We start from the raw sequence: 18,120 nt of genomic DNA, 5'->3' as shown, positions 1-18,120 counted from the left end.
AAAGAATTTTGGGAATTTTGTTTGAAAATTGTTGAAGCAGCCGTTTATAAAAAAAACTAATTTGTTTTTACAAAAAATTTATAAAAGAAAAACTGTTTAATGACAGGTACCGTTCAAAAACTATTATTTTTATTTTAAAAGTAGAATCTTTTGAGAAAAACAACTTTTTCCAATTAAGTCACATGGCAAGTATACCGTTAGTTTTGATCCTTAAAAAAATATCAAATTTATTTATAAAAATTTATTTATAAAAACAAGCATATTTTTTGGCTCATTTCAATAGGTTCAAAGGCAAAAATGTTAATAAACGTTGAGATACTCGGTCAATTGAACTCAAAATTGTGTCTGTCAATAAATCTAATTGTGTTTTGCCTGTAAAGACGAAAACTGTCGGGAAAAATCTTAAAGCAAAGAGGAAATGGGGAAAATAAAAGAAACGGGCCGAGACTAACTATATTTAGTAAGCAGTTATTCACGCATTATCGAAATGTATAGAAAAAACATTAAAAGTGGAAGTTAATCAGTCAAAAAGTGGGCCAATAGGTATGCAATGATCAGAGCAGCATGCTTGCACGCTTAAATTAAAGCTAAAAACCGGCAGGCAACGGTAAAACAGATTATCAGAAGTGTTAAATATTTGAAGATAACACTCCAGAAAAACTACCACTACAAAAAAATTCAAAAAGAAACTTGCCTCCAATAAAAAAAAAAATACATGTCATGGAAGTCGGACTAGCATCAACTAATTTTTCAATGGAAAAAAATTAATTAAGTGAGTCTTGAGGGCTATAATTACTATTTTCATGACCTTTGTAGGGAAAGTCATTATTAAAGGCGTCTTCATATCTGTGAAGGCAGTTTCACTAACAGCGAATCTACTTTTACAAATCCTTCGATCTGCAATTTTATGTCGTTTTCTATTAACTTTTGAGATTTTTGTGTAAAATTCTCAGATTTTCCACTGCAAATAGAATATGAAATCTAGTTTTGTAATTGTGTGCGAAAAAAAAATAAAACAACAACAATTCGGGTTTTTCAAAATGGCGGATTTCGCCATGGGGTTGGCGTCCCGAGAACCAGGATTTAAGCTTTTCTAATACTTTTATTTCAAATTAAAAAAAAATCAGCCTCCCTATATTTCGTTTCACAAAATGCCTGTTTTATTTACTAACTTTCCTGTACTTAGACTATAGTTTTCAGATCAATAACTTTCGACTCATACATCGCAGGACTTTCAAAAATATACCAAATTATTAGAAATTTGATGGTCTATAACTTTTTAAAAAATTATGTTTCTATTAACGGGATAAATTAAACTCTAGGACAAATAGTTTTGGAGATATAGGGCGATTCGCGTTTTCAAAAATGGCAGATTTCGCCAGGGGGATGTTGTCCCGAAAACCAGGACTTAAGCTTTTCTAATACCCCTCTTTCAGATATGAAAAATTCAGCCGTCCTATATTTCATTACACAATATGCCTGTTTTTTTACTAACTTTCCTGTACTACTAAAGTCGATACTTTCTGGCTGTTTAGGAAATCAAAAGAGTTAGCAATCCTCAGCTCAAAATTTGTTTACTTTGTTCAATCAAAATTATTTATATCTCACAAATAAAAAAAATTGGCTCTGGTTCTTCATTTCTTTACAAAATTTTAGTTTGGTTTGACGTTTTGCATTTAGAAAATAATTGTAGTGTGTGTAAATCAGTCTAAAAAAAAAAGAAGAGATTAAAAAAGTAGCGATCCTTCGACAAAAAGTAGCGAATTTTTTTCATTGGAATTCATTTAAGGAAAGAGTAGCGACTGCAACTCGACTGCAGATCGAATTTTTGGTTCGATTTAGACATAAATTACGCCAATGGCGTATGGAATAAACCAATTCTCAGGCAGTCTATCGATAGAGATTGGCAATACAAAAATTAATTTTCGATGATCGACTATTGACAAAAGTCGTCTATCGATAGACAAACGACACTTGGAATTGATGACTACGTCTAGATTGATGATAAATATAAGAATACCAACAAAATACGATAAATGATTAAAAAATTAATAAACCTTCATTTTTTTAGATTCAAGATTCTGTGGTGGTTTTTAAGGTTATGTTTTATGGTACATATAAAAAACTAATTTTTTTGGCCTTAATACTTGATATTCTATTTTTAAAACTTTTTTAATATTTTAAGGGAATATAAATGATGCTTTGAGGTCTTAAATTATTGTTTGCATACACTTACCCTGCTTGATTTCCAACGTTAATTACTTCTTATATACCAATAACGGTATGACTACAGGGTACTTTTTCAAGATTTGGTCTTACAAAAAAGATTGATTATTTGCAGAGATGTTTAATTCGATGTTTTATATTTTTCAAGAAAAAAAAAAGAAATCTCTTTTATTAACAACTAATTTTTTTATTCGCAAATACAATACCACATTAAAATTGAATATATTATATATATAAACATTTTCCGCATTCCGCCATTGAACGGTTTCTAATTTGTTTAAATTTATTTTCGATTACGTACAGTACGAACAAAAATTTAGTTTGTTTCATTCCTACCATTCCGATGGACATATTCAGTTGAATTAAAAATACTTGTGTTGTGGGAATAAATTCATAAGGGCGCTTACACAATAAATTATTATATTTTGTGCAATAAAATAAATAGAAATCGATCAATACACGAACAAAATGAAATTTTCAAAGTCAAGCTCCATTTAAATATTTTTGAAAGAAAAAGTGTGCGTTATTAATGCGAGTATTTATAATTGGCTTCGAATTTATTATAAAACAAGAATCGTAACATACAGCAAAATGAAACTTTTAAGAACCAGTTGTACAAAAATTTAGTCCGTGGTTCACCGACTTTTATCTTCTGAAATCGGTGGTAAAACTGATGTTTAGCACTGGTCCAAGGTCCATATACAATACAATCTTTTTGACGTTTGTTTCTAGAAAATGTGAATTGGGGCGTGATTGGGAACAAAGATAAAATATTTGAATGGTGATAAAATATTTGAATGACTTTAAAATACATTTTATCTCATCAAAATAAAAGAAATTTTTTTCAATATCATAATTTCTCACTTAGAGTCAATGTGGGTAAATGAAAACATGGCTCATAACAAGCTTCAGTTAAATCTCTTTGATGCATACATAAGTACAAATCGCGGACGCATGTATCTTTTAACTTATACGTCAAGCTCATTGCTGTCAAAAGAGAATAAATAATAAATAAATAAATAATATATTCTGAATTTGAAAGAAATTTTGTTTTATCTATGGAAGAAAATGGATTTTAAAGACGTTGAAAAACGTTTATCGCCAGTGATAAAACTACAGAACAGGGGCCGTGGTTCCTAAAACGAAAATTATTTTCAACTATTGGTGGATTTACTTACCTCTGCATTTCCAGATCTGCTTTGAAAGGAGACACAGTTTTTAAAATTCACAGATGTTGGATAGAGAGAGAGTAGATGAAAATGCATAGATCTTCATAAATACAGATAATAGGGCCTGGCTACACTTGTGCCCAATCACGTTCCGATTCACATTTTCTAGGAACAAACGTAAAAAATATTAAATCCTCACCCCCTCTTGTCTAAAACCTGACTGGTTAGGCGTTAGGCCATTGAAAAATCACCTTGTAGCCTGGCGCATAGGAAGATTATGGCGAAGACGAACATGTTCTTCTTCATCAATGCCTCTCCTTTATACGTATCTACGAATTTCAAGTTTATAATCTATCCCCCTTTACTTGTTTGCATGCAGAGGCAGACGTATGTAAATCCAGCAATAGCCCTGTTCCATTGGAGGTGGTAGTTTACTACTAGTATATGTTTTGGTTAATCTAGTACTATCATCTACTCATGCTCTTCTTCCCGAGTAGATACGATTTGTATTGAATTCGTTGAATGCGTTCCATTGAAAATCGCTAATAAACTACTAGTAGTACTTTGCCACCTCCCAAAGGAACAGAAAATTTAAATTACTTAACCACCCAGCAAACGCAGAACTACAGAAAAAACCGGTGAAATATGTACGTAAAAGAAGTACTTCTTTTCCACTGAAAAAAGATAGGAGCTCGCGAAAAAACTCAGTTATATACTTTCTGTATATAAGAATACGTGAAGCAGCTATCTCTTTCTTGCATGCAAGATGAAATAAATTTCCCCTCTATTAATAGTACAGACAAATGTACTTCAAAAGTGCATTAGCGAAGCACTTCTGGAAGTGGTTCTGATGTACATTTCCAAGTACTTTTTTACCTACAGAAAAAGAACTGAAACTTGTACTTTTAAAGTACTTATTTGGAGCACTTTCATGGGTTTATATCCGTACTGCCAAAATCCATATTTTAATTTCATCTGAAAATAAAAAAATCTTCAAAACAAACATTCTTTTTATTATTTAATTATTATTTAATATTTTATTGGAAAAACACATAGTTTTTTTTTTAAACAAAATACATAAAAAAAGATCATTGGGCACGCGACTGTGGCCTGGCCAGTTGAGAAAAATGAAAAAGAAAAAAATACTCTGCAGGCTGCACTTTGGTGGTAGTTTTTGTATCTTGTTTTGATTTTTTTTTTTCTAAATGCTCAAGGCTGAAGCTGCTGTAAACAAACTCAGTCAATGATGTCTGGAATTGATCGCCACTAAAAGACAGAAAAATCAACAACTTTATAATTTATCAATTTTATAATCAGCATATTTTTATTTTCCAAATCCTAGAGAATTGGTGGTTGTTTTTGTATCATTTTTGTATTACTTTTTTTTCTAAATGCACAAGGCTGAGGCTGTGCATTTTGATGGTGGAAATAAATTTTTGTGGCGTGCCGAAGAATTTGTGTGGTAGATATTGTTTAGAGAAAATAGTTTTCACAAATAACACTCAACACTGAGAAGATTATATATTTTTTAAATTAAATTGTTTTTATTTTTATTCTTCAAATGGAGCAGCGAAAAATTTTTTTGATGTTGCTGTGGCTGTGGCTATCAAGGCTTTACTGGTTTCACTAGAAAATATAAAATGTAGGAAAAGTCAAATCAAACGCGAGCCGCCATTACAAAAGAGACAAAACTTTGTGCATTGCATACATCGCGTTCTTTTCCTCCCATTTATCAAAGAAGAGTTTATTTTTTCAGGAGAAACAAAACTTCTATTTTTGGAGGGGAGAGATTTTGGTAAATAAGGAAACACATACATCCTCAAAATAAGCTTTGTTGGTGGTTGTATTTTCCCCTAAACTACTGAGGTTTGGTTTGCAGGGCATGGTTTCAATATTTGTTCAACAATAAGCAAAATTCTTTTTCCTACAAAAAATGTCCCTCATCCCCCTTGAACACTTATTACATATCCCTCAACCTCAACCAACTTCACTCCTCTGGAACAAAATGAAAAATATATAATTTTTTTTTTGTTCTAGCCAAAAAAAAAGAGGAAAAGAACGAAAATTTTCATATTCTTTCCATCTTTCTCCATTCCTGCTTCAGCTTTTGTCTGTGAATGATGCCGTCTGCCTCAAACAACACCAAGTTAGAAAAACAGGTCTCCGGCACCCCAGCGGAGTCTTCTTCAAGTGACAATAATAATGCCACAAATCCGATGAAACAAGCTTTAGTAACAATTGAACATAAAATTCGTAATTTGGAAAAGCGTAAGGTAAGTTAAAATAACAAAAACCCTTAAAAAACCTTCTCCAAATACCACCCAAAAAAAATTTATATTCTCAAAAAAAAAAAAATGCACAATGGCTTCCTTCGAGATGGATGTATATACGACGGCGTTCCACTTGCCATCAAATTCCTCCAAGAAAAACAAATTTTTTTATAATATTACGAATTTATTATTTTTCTAGTAAATTTTTTTTTATGTTTTTTTGTAGTAAATAAAGCTAAAAATAGCTGTAATCCGATTGTTGGTTAATTTACAAAAATTAGTTGTTAATTGATTTCCCAAACGGTTTTTTATCCGTTTTTTTTTTTACGTGGCTTTTGTTAAATTACAAAAAACCCCATCCAGGCGATGTCGCGACTACTTTCACGACACAAGACAAGACGCCATATTTACATGTGCTTTGGTTTTGTAAATTAAAATAAAACCAACACCATTTCGTCCTTTATCTTTGATGTATGTTTTTTTGCACTGAACCATTTTTTAGGGGGCAAATATTCGAGGGTTTTCAGATATTTTATGTGTACCTTAACGCTAGAGGGTCTCTTCTCTATCTTTCTATCATTGTTTTTTTTTTTTTTTGTTAGACCAAATTGGAGTCCTATCGAGCGATACAGGCCTCCGGTAAGGAATTGAGCGCTGACCAAAAAGCTGCTGTTGCTAAATACGATGCTGTGACTCAGACTTTGGAGTTTGCACGAGATCTGTCCAAGCAGATGTTGCAATTCTCCAAAGATGCCGAAAAGGAGCAGAAGAAGCAAGCTAGAAAGGTGAGTTTGGTCTTTGTCCTTTGTTCTATAGCGCTGAGAGGTTTTTGTTGTCTGTGTCTTTTTATTAGGATGCCATCGCAAGGGCACAAACGGAAACAAGTAAAATTCGTGAAGTTCTGGTTATACAGAATATTTTGACAAACATGTCGATTGATGAGATCCGTGAAGCATTCTTAAGCGGTGAGAATGGTGCTGTTAAGCTGGAGCCAGCCGATCTGGAGAACTTGGATAAATTGTAAGTTTATTTTTTTTTTCTTAAATTTAATTGATTGAAATTTATGTTTACTTTGAGAATGAATGCATTAGTGAAGAGTTGAAAAAAAAAACGAAAATACCTGTGACTCATTAGGTTCTTATTTGTTGTTATCTTTTGTATTTAAACAACTTCTGTTTTGCTTCTGGGTTCAGTAAAAAAATGCGCAGATAACAATTTTTTGTTTTATCTTTTATAAGCCAATGATGATTTTCAATGGAATTTAGTTACTTATTTTAACTTCTTTGACTGTTATTTTGCATTATTAAAAATGAAAAATTTCACAATGACACTGGTTTCAAAGAGGTGGTACAAGTGAAGGACCCCTGTGAGTCAGTTTTAAAAATATTTTTTATCAAAACAACAAACCCCAAACCAGTTTTTTGTTGTTTTTTTAGTTTCTGTTGCATTTTTGCAATCAAAGTCAAATTTCTCTTCCTTATTGTTTTAATGAAGGTTGTATTTAAAATACTCTATGTAATATTGACTGCAAATTTCATGAAAGGTTACATGGATTTTGTGTGCAAACAAATAGAAACGTTTAAAAAAAATAGTTCAGATCTTCTACTAGGCATGTTGCTCAAATTATTCAATGTTAAACCTAGTGCGCAGCTGAAGTGAAACAAACATTTTTTTAAGTCTCCAAAGTCAACAGCGAATATGTTAAAAAAAAAAAAAAATACCATCGAGTAGTATGTCAAAGGGGCCATTCCGCTAGAGACGGTCTTCGGCATATTTTCTAAAGTTCAATATTTGCTATTTTTTTATTTGTAATAATATCAAGTAAAATAACTGTATTAAATAAAAACAAGCAAAAATTAGGCCAAATTTAACAGAAACATTTGTTTTTTTTTTGCGCATGGGAAGGCTTTAATGCACTTCGGTACGAAGTGCTAATATCTTGGCTGATAATACAGGCTCAAAATTTCCACTACCAACAGCTGGAGGTTAAACTTACTTGTTAGACATGTGGTGACACAAAATCAGATTATAATAGTACAATTATTTATTATAATAAAAAATAATTAAAAGGTCCTCCTCGCGCGTCGGTTGGGAGGGGAAAGTGGGCGGGGCATAATATAATATAATATATATTTTTATTCTGTTTGTGAATTTGTGCATTTTTCAAAGAATATGCAATTTATGGCTAAAACTTATATTTTTATTTTATTATTATATTGTATTGTATTGTATTATAATGCATAATACCATCATTGATCACTTTGTTCTATTGAAATATTGCAATTATTTGCTTCACACGCAGTAATTTCACAGAATCAAAATAAAAATGGAAGATCCTTCAGTTCGAAGCAGTTTCGAAGATTTCGCAATCGATCGAAATGGACAACATGCAATTTTATTTCAATTGAAATTGAAAAGTGATTTCAATTCATTTTCGATCGAATTCCGGAACATGTGCGAAAGTTTACTTTTCTTATATTCGACTTGAGAAGTGTTTCTAAACATACAGTGATGTAAATGTATTTCCAACAACTGATACCAAAAAATGTATTGGAAAAGGGTTTAAATTGTGTGAATGCGATGTCCAAGTCTTGCAGTCACTAGTGAGGCATTTAGAAATTAAGTGCAATAATGTTTTAATCTCTCAAACAATAATAATGTTTAAAAAAAGATAGATAGATGAGATAGATTACATCGTTAGCCGAATATTCGCCCTACGTTTTGCATTGATTTCGGCGTCATATGACATGTCTTATTGGACTTTTTGGTTTGCGGCTAAAATCTACACGTGAAAAATCGGCATAATGTCTCTTAACTAATTCAATTCCGGTGATTCAAGTAAGTGGTGAGTCAAATTATATGAACAATCGCGAATTTCTTTACAATCATTTTTTAACAGTCATTTACTGACTGCGATATTGAACCAGATACTCAATATTTCCATTACTTATAACTCGGCAAAACTTCATTTATTACTTAAAATTTTCTACCAACATGGTAAAAGAACAAAATCGAAAATGATTACTCCATCGGACCTGATTAAACGCCTGCTATTGTCCTGTGTCTAGGTCCACTGCCATTAATTTTAGCAATCATTGATGATACCAAAATTTTTAAACGCATCTTGTCATCTTCTGTTATTGGTACCTTACAACGGAACGTAGATATGTAAAATAAAACCTTGAACTCAATGTCAGTAAATGGCACAACTTGACAGTCTCACGCAAACCCCTCTAGAAGGTACTTAATTATAATTAATGATAACTTAGTACGTGTAGTTGTTTTGCCCAAAGAACTCAAGTTTCGCTGCCAAATTGACAACGTGATCAAAAAATCCTTATTAAACGCTGGTCAATAGAGTTCTCTGACCCCTATGTAACTTTCTCGATGTATTCGTGAATATGAGTCTCAAGCTTGATTCCCATATCAAACCACTCTGTAAAATCTTGTTTTTTTTTATACTAATCGCCTTTGTCTTAGATTATCTTCTTTTCCGCACTAACTTTTGACCGCACTAACTGTAACTTCTGCAATACTATGTCTCGAATGTACTGCAATCCTAACAATCCTTCACATATTTTTTACTTCCTGCGAAATTCTCTCCATTCCTACTTATACCAATAACTTTCTGTTCCACATTTTTTCTTCTTCTTTTATAATTTTGTTTCTGATTTTTAAAAAAAATTATTCCATTTTGTTTTATTTTGTTCAATTTAGTTTAATGTTTATATTTTACTCTGAATTAATGTTTTAGTTTTAAGTCTAGCTTGTAATAAGCCTACAATAAATTCAAATTATTCAAATTGACCTTATTTAAAAATCACGGCTATTGTGATTTGTGATCGGTGATAGTCACAAGAACCAAATTTGTACTACGAAAATCATATTTCTCAGAGCAAATTAGTCTTTTGTGATTATCCCCGATCACAAATCACAAAAGCCGATTCCACCGCAGATTTCACTAACAACTCTGTCCCTCTCCTCATTTTACTTTCACTTTTCTATACAAACCATTCCTCCTTTATAATTTCTATAAAATTTGTTTCTTGCTTAAAATGTAAACAGAGTTCATTCAACTTAGACAGTCAAAATGTCTCTCTTTTTATAGTGAAAGCACCAACAAACCTGAAAATATTGCAAATTTATGTTGTTGAATTTGTACCTATACCCTTACATTAACGAACGAGAATTATGACGTTATTTCCAATGATTTTTTTTTAAGACTATGAACAAAACCGGACACAGATTCTTAATTTTTAATTTATTTTTTTGACCATCGGTTTTGAAACAGCCTTCTTAAAATGTATATCCTTTTCTAGCTAATTTTGGATTCCTCAAGGGACGCATTTAGGCCCTCTTTATTTTTTCCTCACTACAAACGATATCGAAATATGTAGTAGTCCAAAAATCACATATATTGTGTATATCACTACGCCAATCGAAGAACACTTCAAGCTTATTTCCTCGCCTAATGAATATCCGTATCCAATTAGATTTGAACAATTTCTCAATCTGATGTTTAAAAATCACTTTTTCTCGAAAACGCATATCTCCCCCTGAGTCCATAGACATCTTGGGTTTGATTCGCGAGCTAGAACATTTCTTCTCTGAAAAACTGGCACATAAGGTTGAACTTAAATGCTTAAGTTTCGATTCAGGAAAAAGCTCTTACAGATCTAAAAATCGCAATTTTGCGATTTTTTTAATTTTCGTTGATGATGACAGTTAATTAGTCTGTATATTTATTTGCTAATTATTTAATCAAACCTGCTCTACCAGAGTTTCAATACCTTCATGTCAGATGGTAAATAGTACAGGAAAGTTAGTAAAAAAACAGGCATTTTGTGGAACGAAATACAGGACGGCTGAATTTTTCAAATCTGAAAGAGGGGTATTAGAAAAGCTTAAGTCCTGGTTTTCGGGACGCTATCCCCCTGGCGAAATCCGCCATTTTGAAAAACGCGAATTGCTCTATATCTCAAAAACTATGGGACTTATACAAATGATTATATGATCAAAGTTATTGGAAATTTAATTATCTTTTTCTTTGTAGTACATTATTTTTCTGAGCGGGCAATAGTTTTGAGGTTATGTTGATTTAATTTATTTTTTTTTTTCGGTTTCTTTAAGATTTTATCATTCCCGGTATTAGTTACATAATTTTTTAAACTGTAAAATTTATGGACCATCAAGTTTTTAATAATTTGGTATATTTTTGAAAGTCATTCGATGTATAAGTTGAAAGTTATTGATCTAAAAACTGTAATCTAAGTGCAGGAAAGTTAGTAAAAAAAACAGGCATTTTGTTGAACGATATACACGACGGCTGATTTTTTCAAATCTGAAAGAAGGGTATTAAAAAAACTTAAGCCCTGGTTTTCGGGACGCCAACCACCTGGCGAAATCCGCCATTTTGAAAAACGTGAATTGGTCCATATCTACTACACTATTGGCTTGAACGAATAAGTTACTTAACCAAAGTTGTAGGTAATATAAATATAATTCCTTGTGCATTCTTTGTTTTTCAGCGAGGACAACACATTTGAGGTTATGTTGTTTTATTTTTTTATTTTTTCGTTTTTTTTTTTTAATTTTTCTCAGTCTCTATGATAGAATAAAAGTTGGATGTTTGACTTAAAACAAAATATGTGTACCACAATATTGTAAGTCTTACCATTACCCACCTAAATAAATCCCTCTCATATCATATTTTTCTTGTTTTGACAGAACGATTTAGCCTTTTTTCATACCTTATGCAAAAACATATTAGTGGGTATATTTTTTGAAAATATTGAGAGAGATTGCTCTTAAAGTTTCGTATCTTTGGTTTAAAAGTCATATAAACTTCAAAAGTATACCAAATTAATGGAAATTTGATGTTCTACAACTTTAATGGTGCTTATGTTTCTATCATAGAGACTGAGAAAAGTTAAATATAAAACCGAAAAAATAAAACAACATAACCTCAAAAGCGTTGTCCTCGCTGAAAAACAGTGCATGCACAAGAAAAGATATTTATATTACCTACAACTTTGGTTAAGTAACTTATTCGGTCAAGCCAATAGTGTAGTAGATATGGACCAATTCACGTTTTTCAAAATGGTGGATTTCGCCAGGTGGTTGGCGTCCCGAAAACCAGGGCTTAAGTTTTTTTAATACCCTTCTTTCAGATTTGAAAAAATTAGCCGTCGTGTATATCGTTCCACAAAATGCCTGTTTTTTTTACTAACTTTCCTGCACTTAGATTATAGTTTTGATATCAATAACTTTCGACTTATACATTGCACGACTTTCAAAAATATACCAAATTATTGGAAATTTGATGGTCTATAACTTTTACTGTTTAAAAAATTATGTAACTGATACCAGGAATGATAAAATCTTAAAAAAACCGAAAAAAAATAAATTAAATCAACATAACCTCAAAACTATTGCCCGCTCAGAAAAATAATGTACTACAAGGAAAAAGATAATTAAATTTATAATAACTTTTGTCAGACAACCATTTTTATAGGACCCATAGTTTTGGAGATATAGAGCTATTCGCGTTTTCCAAAATGGCGGATTTCGCCAGGGGGGTGGCGTCCCGAAAACCAGGGGTCGAATTACGGCATACGTTCGTTAACGTATGATTGCTATGTGTCCCTATCTTTTTCTACTAAATAAATAGAGACACAAATAGAAAAAACGTTAACGAATGATCGTTATCGTATGCTGTAATTCGACCCCAGGACTTAAGCTTTTCTAATACCCCTCTTTCAGATTTGAAAAATTCAGCCGTCCTGTATTTCGTTCCACGAAAAAGTCTATCTTTCCTGTACTAAAAGGAAACAAAAAAAAACAATTCTCATAAATCTCTAACGTAGAAGGCTAATTTTAAATTCCTCGCTTTTAATTTATGTATTATGAAATTAGGTCAATCATGCTTACATGTTTTGAAATCGTAATAAGTTCCTCGTACCTCCGTCCTATGTCGCCACTTAAGGTAGACATGTTTCCAACAACATAGAATAAAATTGTCCTATTGTTTTTATCTTGTAAATAAAACTGGAAGAAATCTGAGAAGAAAAATAGCTCAAATAAACTATACCTAATTGTAAATTTCCATGCGTTTGTGTGTTTGCTATAAAGTGCGTATGCACTTCCTTTTAAATATTTTTACATCCTTTAAATGCTCAATTAATTCCAAAATACTTATTCTAAAATTTATATTCAGCCTTTCGGATATTCAAGTAAGACGCCCAGAACAGACTGAAGATGTTCCATTCTTGACTTTAGCCCAAAAGGCTGCAGAGTATTTGTCGATGACAATTGATGGCCGCCCCAAGCAATATGGCGAGACAACTTTTGAGAATTTGAAGCGTATTTGCCAACAAATTCAAGAATCTGGCTACTTGGACAAAGTTCATTGCGTCAATCAACCTGAAGTTGTTGAAGAACCGTCTGCTGTCACAGAAGAAGTTATTGCATGCGAACAACAAGAAGAAGAGCAAGTTGAAGCAAACGATGAAGTTGTCGAAGAAGATGATGTTGCAGATGAAAATTCTGCTGAACAACAACAACAACAGCAGCAGCAACAACAAGAAGATGAACCTCATCAAATGATTCAAACCGCACCGATCTATAATGCCAACACTCCGGTTGTGAACAATGTCTTTATTTTGGAGACAAACGAAGTTGCACCGGTCTTTGTTGCACCGCAGGTTCATAATCATATGCAAACTACCCCACCTCCAAGTGGTATCGTTTCCAATCAACAACCGCCACAGCATCATCAGCAACAACAACAACAACACCAACAGCGTCAGCAACATCAACAACAACAACAGCAACAACAACAACCCCAACCGCATTCACGACAAGTGGTTCCTAGCCCAGTGAATATGCAACAACAACAACAGCAAGCAACTGGAATGCCCCAAGTTGTTCCAGCTGCAATTGCAGCAGTTCCAGCTCATTTCCCAGCAACAACCGTACGTGCCGTTGAGGAAGCCTATTTCAAGCAGCAGCAATATCTGCAGCAAATGCGTCCTCTGGCCGAAGTCATTGGGGGAGGTAATTTCTTCTTCCTGCAGGACAGTGAATTGGATTCTCCAGACGTTGGAAGTGGCGCAACAGCCTACAACAACCCAATCGAGGTACAAACACAGTGCACAAATGTTTTCAATCAACAACATCCATCTCAGCCACCTACACATCAGCATCAACAACAACAACAGCAACAACAACACCAACAACAGCAGCAACAACACCAAATGCAAATGATTCAGCAACCACCAGTTTCTCAACAACAACCAGCTCCTCAAACTCAACAGCCACCACAACAACAGCAACAACAACAGCAGCAGCAGCAACAACAACAACAACAACAGCAGCAACAACAACAACAACAACAACAACATTTGCCTAAAGGAGCTCATGTCAATATGGCCGCACCCATCCCCACGCAAACATTCACAAACCAATCATTCCCTCCATTAGTGCAAGCACCACCTGCACTCTACCCAGTGGCCCCCAATTCTGTTGCCGCATCACTTCAATCTCCACTTAGCTGTGTCCCAGGACAAGCAGACAAGCAACAGCAGCTCCCCCAAGCAGTATATTCCCCAGCTGTCAATGCCAGCCCTGCAATCCTCTCAGTTCAACATCAAATGATTGCAGCCACTGGTCATCCACCTCAAATGGATCAACAACAACCTGGAGCAGTTGTCATGATGAATCGACTTCCATTGACTGGTTTTCAGCAGTTCGAAAACAATCCAGTTGCTGCTCCAGTGCAGGTGCTCAACCCAACGCCAACACTCCAGCAGCCAACTGATCCATATACTGAACAAATTGAAGCCATCAAAGAAGATGTTGCCGCTTTATCGACTACCGAAGAAGTCAACACAAGCCCCACCAGCGATTGGGAAACTCCAGCTGATCGAGATGACCGTCGACGTGATGATTCACAATCGAAGCCAGTCGAATCGAATCAATGGAGCAGTGAAATGAACAGCGCTGCTCTCTTTACTACCACCTCCAGCGGTGGTGGCGGCGGCGGCAACCAATCTGATTCTAGCTCCAATGCCAATTCCAATTCACGAAAGAACGACTGGAACGATGACAACCACCACCAGGGCCGTCACGAGAGTAACCACTGGTCCAGCAGCAACCATCAGAACGACAGCTATGGTGGCGGAAGACCACGCCACAACAACTACAACCGAAATGACCAACGTGGACGTGATGGCGGACGTTCCAACAATGGTTTGGATCGCATGGATCGTGGTAGCATGCGCGGCGGCAACAGTGGTGGCCCAGGTATGGGAGGAAGTGGTGGTTACCGTGGCAGAAGCAACTACTCGTCTCAATCCCAACAGAATGGCAGTGGCAGAGGAAGTAACGTTTACTTCCGTGACAATGGTTATTATCAAAATGGAAATTCCAACAACGGAAGTGGCGGCGGTGGCAGTAACAACGGCGGCAGTGGCGGCGGATACAACAAAGACGGTGGCGGAAGCGGCGGCGGTCAACGCTACGACAACACAAGCAACTACAGATCTCGTGGAGGCAACAACGCTAGCAACAACAACAACACCAACAGTCGAAACAATACAGGCTCCACCAACGGCGGCACCAGATCCTCCATGTCGTCTATGTCTGGCAGCGGAATGAATGGACCACGCACCGGAGGCAATCGCCCATCTGGTGGCGGCGGATCCTCCGGTTCCTCCTACGTAAATTCCAGACAACCAAACCCAAGGCAACAACAAGACGTTGCGTAAACCAAGAAAAAAAAATGTAAGCAGGAAGCAATTAAACATTTAAAAACAAAAGCAAAAAAATAACGTGTGCTCCCAAAAGCACACTTCAAAAAGATTTAAAAAAAAACCTAGTACTAACTAACTTGCAGAGCGGAAAGGCATATTATTCATTCACACACAAAATAACTGAACTTCGTCTTTAAAAAAAAACATATATATACATAAACAAAAAAAAATGGAAAAAATCTTTAAAAAAAAGTATAACAAAAATCAAGTATTTATGCTTAATATAATTTTCAACTATTCTTATTCTATATTATAATTATTATTTTATGTTATCTTTAAACAAAACAAACATGATGAAAAAAGAAAGAAAACAAAAATTATGAAATTTATCTGAGATTTTTTTTTTAGTTTGTTCGTTTTATGAGAGAAAAAAAAAATTATTACGTATGTACAACAAAAAAAAAAACGTGTTTTGCTGGGGGGAAATGATGAAATTGGCGCCATGTATCACGAGTTGGGCTTGTTGTATTTCGAGAGGTTTTTGGATGTTTATTATTTGACGGAAATGCGAATGTTCTTGATGCTAAATTGTCAGTTTTCAACTCAGTTAATCATTGATGGACCCTTCTAGCTTGTTTTTATCTTTTAAATCTTCCAATGGAATAGTCGATCGAACTTTGCATACCTGTTTATTTGAAATAATCGATTTAGGTCGACAAAAACCTAATTTTCGTTTTTTTTTTTTAAATTTTTTAGTAATAGTAAAATTAACTTGGAGCTCAAATAATCGAAACAAAAAAGCAAAAATAAGTAAAATAAGTGCAATATACGTAAAACCAATTTATTTTGATGTAACCAGTAAAAAACTAAAATTATTTGAAAATCTTGAAAATTGTTTGCACTTTTTTTTACCTTTTTGTGCTTCGATAAAGTTCAAGGTTTTAGTCATTTAAGAAGCTTTTTTTGCTTTTGATTAAAATAAAAATATAAGTAAACAATTGTTTTAACAAACTTTAGAATCTTCCATTCCTAAAGGAATAATTAATGTATTTTATTTGTATTTAAATACATTAATTTTATTCACTAGTTTAAAAATACAGCTGGACGTAAAGAAATTTAAATCCAAGAAATAAATTCACTACTTAAATCCAATTTTTTTTAACAAATATAAAGTAGGAAGTTATTACCTTCCAGATTTAGGTTATTTAGGTTATAAGAATCTTTGTCTTGGAACCCTTAACAATTTTAGGAAAGTTGTATGTATAAGATGTTCAAGTCTTGTAGGTTCTATTAGAGCATTTTTAAGTGTAAGCTCCAAGCTATTATTGAAGTGTATAGGAAATCTTAACGTACTTGGAAAAATAAACAAATTCACTCTTCACTGGGTACGTTGGTGTTCTGGGGAAGGAGGAGGCGGTCTCTTTGGCAAAGAGGGAGCATTTTCCCTTAAGTTAAGCTAAAAAGGCACCTAAACATTTTGGGCCTAGAAAATAGTGCAAAATGTATATTCTACAATGAACAAGAAAAACACCAGACCCCAGCCTGGGCAGTTACAATGCACTAACACACCAATGATTACAATACCTGGGTTGCTACCAGGCCTGCCATAGCATCATTTATAAGAAACAACTCAATGGCTATTGCAAATCTTAAATGCATCCAAGGATTGGGTGCACTCACAACCCAAAACTGTAGACTTTCATGGCTTTTGTCGTTCGCGAACGAACTAGTTCATTTTGGTGAACTAGTGTACTTAGTTCAATTTATATTGAAGGTTTTGAATGAACAACAACAACTTGTGTGTGTTGCCACCAAGTTCATAGGCTGGAGTTATAGCTATTTCACGGGGACCAACCCGATCATCAGACTCCTTTCAGTGGTGCTTAGTCGCTTATGTTCAATTAATTTTAAAAATTGCCCGAGCTGGGCTTGAACTCACGACCTAGTGGTTGGGAGGCCGACGCAATTTAGTTCGCGATTAGCGAAAAAAATGTTTTCAAAAAAATAAACAGCAAACGAAAGCAGTCGTAATATGACAAGACAAAACAGCTTGCACTCACCTTAAACCATCATGTTTTTTATATATTCTTTGGGTGAAAGGAAGTCGCATCTGTATAGGGAATTTTCAAATTTTGTCACCGATAGCACCCGACGAAGCCGAAGGACGTTTAAAGAATAAGTGTTCAAAAACCAAAGTGCATATGAAACTGCATCCAATTCTTGTGGAGCGAGATCGGTTCTTCTGCTCTACCTCAATATTAGGTGTAAAAGTGCAAACAAAGTCCCTTTGGCCTGCTTCAGCGTTTCTTCTTCAAACACTTACTTTATATCTGAACAAGAACAAAAAACAAGTTGCATTTTGGTTCTGGGATTACTATGATTCCGATTTAATGAAAGCAAAACGACCTCTTCCTAGATTTCCAGCAAGAATAAGAAAGCTCGACAAGTATAAGAATGAAATTAAGAATTTCTACAAGAAGTAATGTTCACTAGAAGTTTAGGCTCAACTTTCGTTTAGGGTCGAACTAATTTTAATACGCGAATACTTTTATTTAAAAGATTAATGACTAAAAGTAATAAAAACAACAATTTTAATGTAAGGAAACGTGTATTTATATTTTTAATTAATTTTTTAAAGTTCATTTTTTCATACAAAATGCATGCAAATGACGACCACAAAGAACAATTTTTTTTAACAGTTCT

General features: G+C 34.0%; 2 protein-coding genes across 3 annotated transcripts in view; one reads left to right on the top strand and one right to left on the bottom strand.

Annotated features, from left to right (window-relative positions):
• The window catches only part of LOC129919756 (phosphate carrier protein, mitochondrial), a 40,590-nt gene extending 38,239 nt beyond the window's left edge, over positions 1-2,351 (bottom strand). Inside the window, exon 1 of the mRNA XM_056000782.1 lies at positions 2,237-2,351. The gene's annotated coding sequence lies outside the window, so the exon portion shown is untranslated. The remainder of the gene's footprint in view (positions 1-2,236) is intronic.
• A 3,114-nt stretch (positions 2,352-5,465) lies between these two features.
• Positions 5,466-15,806, top strand: LOC129919751 (caprin homolog). 2 transcript variants are annotated; one of them, XM_056000764.1, is made up of 4 exons: positions 5,466-5,668; positions 6,268-6,450; positions 6,519-6,685; positions 12,882-15,806. In XM_056000764.1, exons 1-4 carry the CDS (start codon positions 5,513-5,515, stop codon positions 15,430-15,432), a joined length of 3,057 nt encoding a protein of 1,018 aa, XP_055856739.1. In that variant the 5' UTR covers positions 5,466-5,512; the 3' UTR covers positions 15,433-15,806. The 2 variants fall into 2 exon arrangements, with proteins under 2 accessions (XP_055856739.1, XP_055856740.1); XM_056000765.1 differs by lacking the exon at positions 5,466-5,668 and adding an exon at positions 6,010-6,136.
• The last annotated feature ends 2,314 nt before the right edge of the window (positions 15,807-18,120 follow it).

Source organism: Episyrphus balteatus, chromosome 4 (genome assembly GCF_945859705.1).
Source record: "Episyrphus balteatus chromosome 4, idEpiBalt1.1, whole genome shotgun sequence".
NCBI lineage: Eukaryota > Metazoa > Arthropoda > Insecta > Diptera > Syrphidae > Episyrphus > Episyrphus balteatus.
Note: the sequence above shows the minus strand (reverse complement) of the source record. Positions and strands in the feature narration are given on the sequence as shown.